This window comes from Dreissena polymorpha, chromosome 9, assembly GCF_020536995.1.
Source record: "Dreissena polymorpha isolate Duluth1 chromosome 9, UMN_Dpol_1.0, whole genome shotgun sequence".
Lineage (NCBI taxonomy): Eukaryota > Metazoa > Mollusca > Bivalvia > Myida > Dreissenidae > Dreissena > Dreissena polymorpha.
In genome coordinates this window covers 71056940-71060211 of record NC_068363.1, presented here as the reverse complement: position 1 = coordinate 71060211, position 3272 = coordinate 71056940, and the positions used below count along the sequence as shown (strand labels likewise).

At 37.4% G+C, this 3272-nt stretch overlaps 1 protein-coding gene across 2 annotated transcripts; it reads left to right on the top strand.

Annotated features, from left to right (window-relative positions):
* Positions 1–502: 502 nt before the first annotated feature.
* On the top strand, positions 503–2435 carry LOC127845821 (uncharacterized). Of its 2 annotated transcripts, none has more exons than XM_052376971.1 (2): positions 503–745; positions 1058–2435. In XM_052376971.1, exons 1-2 carry the CDS (start codon positions 592–594, stop codon positions 1939–1941), a joined length of 1038 nt encoding a protein of 345 aa, XP_052232931.1. In that variant the 5' UTR covers positions 503–591; the 3' UTR covers positions 1942–2435. The 2 variants fall into 2 exon arrangements, with proteins under 2 accessions (XP_052232931.1, XP_052232930.1); XM_052376970.1 differs by having other exon boundaries at positions 511–808.
* The last annotated feature ends 837 nt before the right edge of the window (positions 2436–3272 follow it).

The window sequence follows — 3272 nt, the reverse complement described above, 5'->3', positions numbered from 1 at the left end:
ATGAGTGTGCAGTATCTAGGCTATACATTTAATTCAGTAAGAAAAATCGTCATGGTTTACATTGCGTAGATCAACTTAGAATTAAAACACTGCGAGCCCAACATAGACTTCAATGTGATGCTATAATGCATAATAATTATCTTATTCTTTATATTAGCTTTTAAATTACACGTAGTAGTTTAAAATATTCAAAATAATCTAAAAATGAATGTTATTTTATTATTTACTTCAACGAAGTGAAGGAGTTGCCTTTAAGATGTCGCGTTGCAAACTGAAACTCGCTGAAAATCAGTCCCTTATATACTAAGAGCTCTAGGTCGACCCCAAACATGGTCGGTCTACCACAAACATTGTCGACCAAACGCTACCGACCTACCGAAATGTAAATGTCGACCAAATGATGGTCGACCTGACGCTCACGACCAAAATTATTGGTCGATGACTTAGAATGTGACTCAAGTATTTCACGTGACGTCATCAAATATCCGGCGGCCATTTTGAAGGCCTCGATTTGGATAGGCAAACATCCTGTTTCGTCACGGAGAATTATTTTGTATAAAGAAGAGTTAAATATAGAACGAATACGTAAAAATGGTCGTCAAGTATTCTATTTTTGGCTGTGTTAATAGAAAAGATAGAGAGCATGACCTTGAATTTTATCGGCTTCCGGCAATAACAACAACTCAAGGAGAAAAGCATGAAGAACTTTGCAGACTTCGTCGGCGAACATGGCTGGCAAATATTGGTCAGAGCTTCGAGAACAAGAACGAAAACAACGTTCGTGTGTGCTCTTCGCATTTCATAACAGGTAAACATGGACAACTCTAAAATTAGACTATTAGTCCGAATAAAAAACTCGTAAATAATATCAAAATTAACCTTAAGTCTAGCGACGATCTGTAGTGGAGACTAATCATAAATAACTGTCCGAAAGCCAACGCTCATCTTGTTAGGAAGTTATAATTTGACTTTCGTCAAGTGTATCAGTTAAATTGTTGTCGGCTGTTTTTACTTTTTACCAAGAAGTGAGCCTTATTAAAAGTTGTCTTTTTTTCAGGAAAGAAATCTAATTTGTATGACCAACTAAATCCTGACTGGGCCCCGACTGTTAACCTTGGTCTAAAGAGAAAGCAGCCTTGTCCTGACAGGTATGCTCGCCAACGAAAAAGACTACTGTCAGCTTCAGCATTTGAAAGCCGGGATGTAAACCTGTGTTCAGAGAATGAAGAACTCCCTGAACCAGCAGTTACTGACACTGGAATTTCATGTCAAACAGACATAGGCTTAGAGCTTATGACTGCGATGCAGGATGAGCTTCAGCAACTTCGAGTTGAAAACATGGAACTGAAACGGCGATTGAATGGTTACACGACTCGATATGAAATTGATTACTTTGCAGATAACAACGAGAAAGTAAAACATTTCACTGGACTGCCGGATTTCTTGACCCTGACTATACTCTTCGAACATATTAAAGACTTTCTTCCTTCAAGCTTTGTTATGGGGAAGTTTAAGATGTTCATATTAACTCTTGTTAAACTTCGACTAAACATGTCCAATGTATTCTTAGCCTACGAGTTCGACACTACCCAGCCGACTGTGTCGAGACTGTTTACAAGTTGTATATCAACTTTGTATAAAAGACTTTCAAGGCTCATCAGATGGCCGGAAAAGGAGCCTTTAAAAAAGACTATGCCAATGGAATTTAGAAAGAATTTTGCAAAAAAATGCACAGTCATCATTGATTGTTTTGAAGTTTTTTGCGAAAAACCCAGTGGACTAACTGCACGTGCTGAAACGTGGTCATCGTACAAGCATCATCATACAGTTAAATATTTAATAGGCATCACACCTCAAGGAACTGTCTCATATCTTTCTAACGGATGGGGTGGTCGTGTAAGCGACAAGCACATTACTGAAAACTGTGGGTTTTTAGATTAATTGCTGCCCGGGGACCTAGTGCTAGCTGACCGGGGATTCAATATTGCTGAAAGCGTAGGAATGGTGTCTGCAGAGGTGAAGATTCCAGCATTCACAAAAGGAAAAGATCAACTTTCACCTCTTGACGTGGAATCTACTAGGAAACTTGCACATTCAAGAATCCATGTTGAGAGGGTGATCGGAAGTGTCAGACAAAAGTACTCTATCTTGAATGGTTCTGTGCCAATATCATTTCTCATGAACAAAGATATTGAAGGAAGGTGTGTAATGGACAAAGTTGCAACTGTTGCATGTGGCCTTGTTAATTTGTGTGAATCAATTGTGAACTTTGACTAAAAGCGCAATAAATAATTAACAAAGACTAGCAGTGTAAAATAAGTGCATGTTTATTATTGTTTGCAAAGAACTGGCAGTATAATGGGATGTTCATTATTGTTTGCTTATGAAATAATTACACAAAACCTGGTCAAATAAAATAAACTATGAACATAAAGCGTACTTAATTGTTATGAATTTTATACAAACATTAACTTGTTTATGTACAAATGTACCATGATTTACTATATACGAGTGGCATAATGCATGTGCGTAAAGTGTCATCCCAGATTAGCCTGTGCAGTCCACACAGGCTAATCAGGGACAACACTTTCGCTTTTGACATTTTTCGTTTAAATAGTCTCAGCAAAAATCCAATATTGGCGGAAAGTGTTGTCTCTGATTTGCTGGTGCTGACTGCACAGGCTAATCTGGGACGACACTTTACGCACATGCATTATGCCCAGTTTTCTCAGAACGCAACACATTAGAATTCAAAACCTGGTATCAATTAATAAGATTTAATGTGACACAAACAACTTTGAAACAACAAACCAATGAATTCAAATAAAAATATACTGTTACAATCTGCTCATTGCTGCTTAACTCCCAAGGATATAAATATGCAGTGTACATATTTCACATTTGCTATATTAAAACATAGCAAAATATTTTTTACAAATTTACACTTTCAGTAAACTTTAAATATGAACAATGTTTGGAACTTGCAACATGTTAGGCATCATTAAAAAAAAATCACATAAGCTTCTTTTCAAGCAACAGTTTCTATACAATTATTTTACACTGTACATTTCCTTTTCTTGCCGCACCGACTGAATTGCTGAAGTTTCCTACAGTCAGGACAATACCATTTTCCTTTCGGTTTACTCTCTACGTTAACACACGGGTAGTGGAACCAACCTATGGAACACGCATTGTTGTCACAACATATCATGGTCCCAAACTCCCCCTGTTCAAAGTAGCAGAAAGATTCGTGTTCAGCCACATTTTTGCTG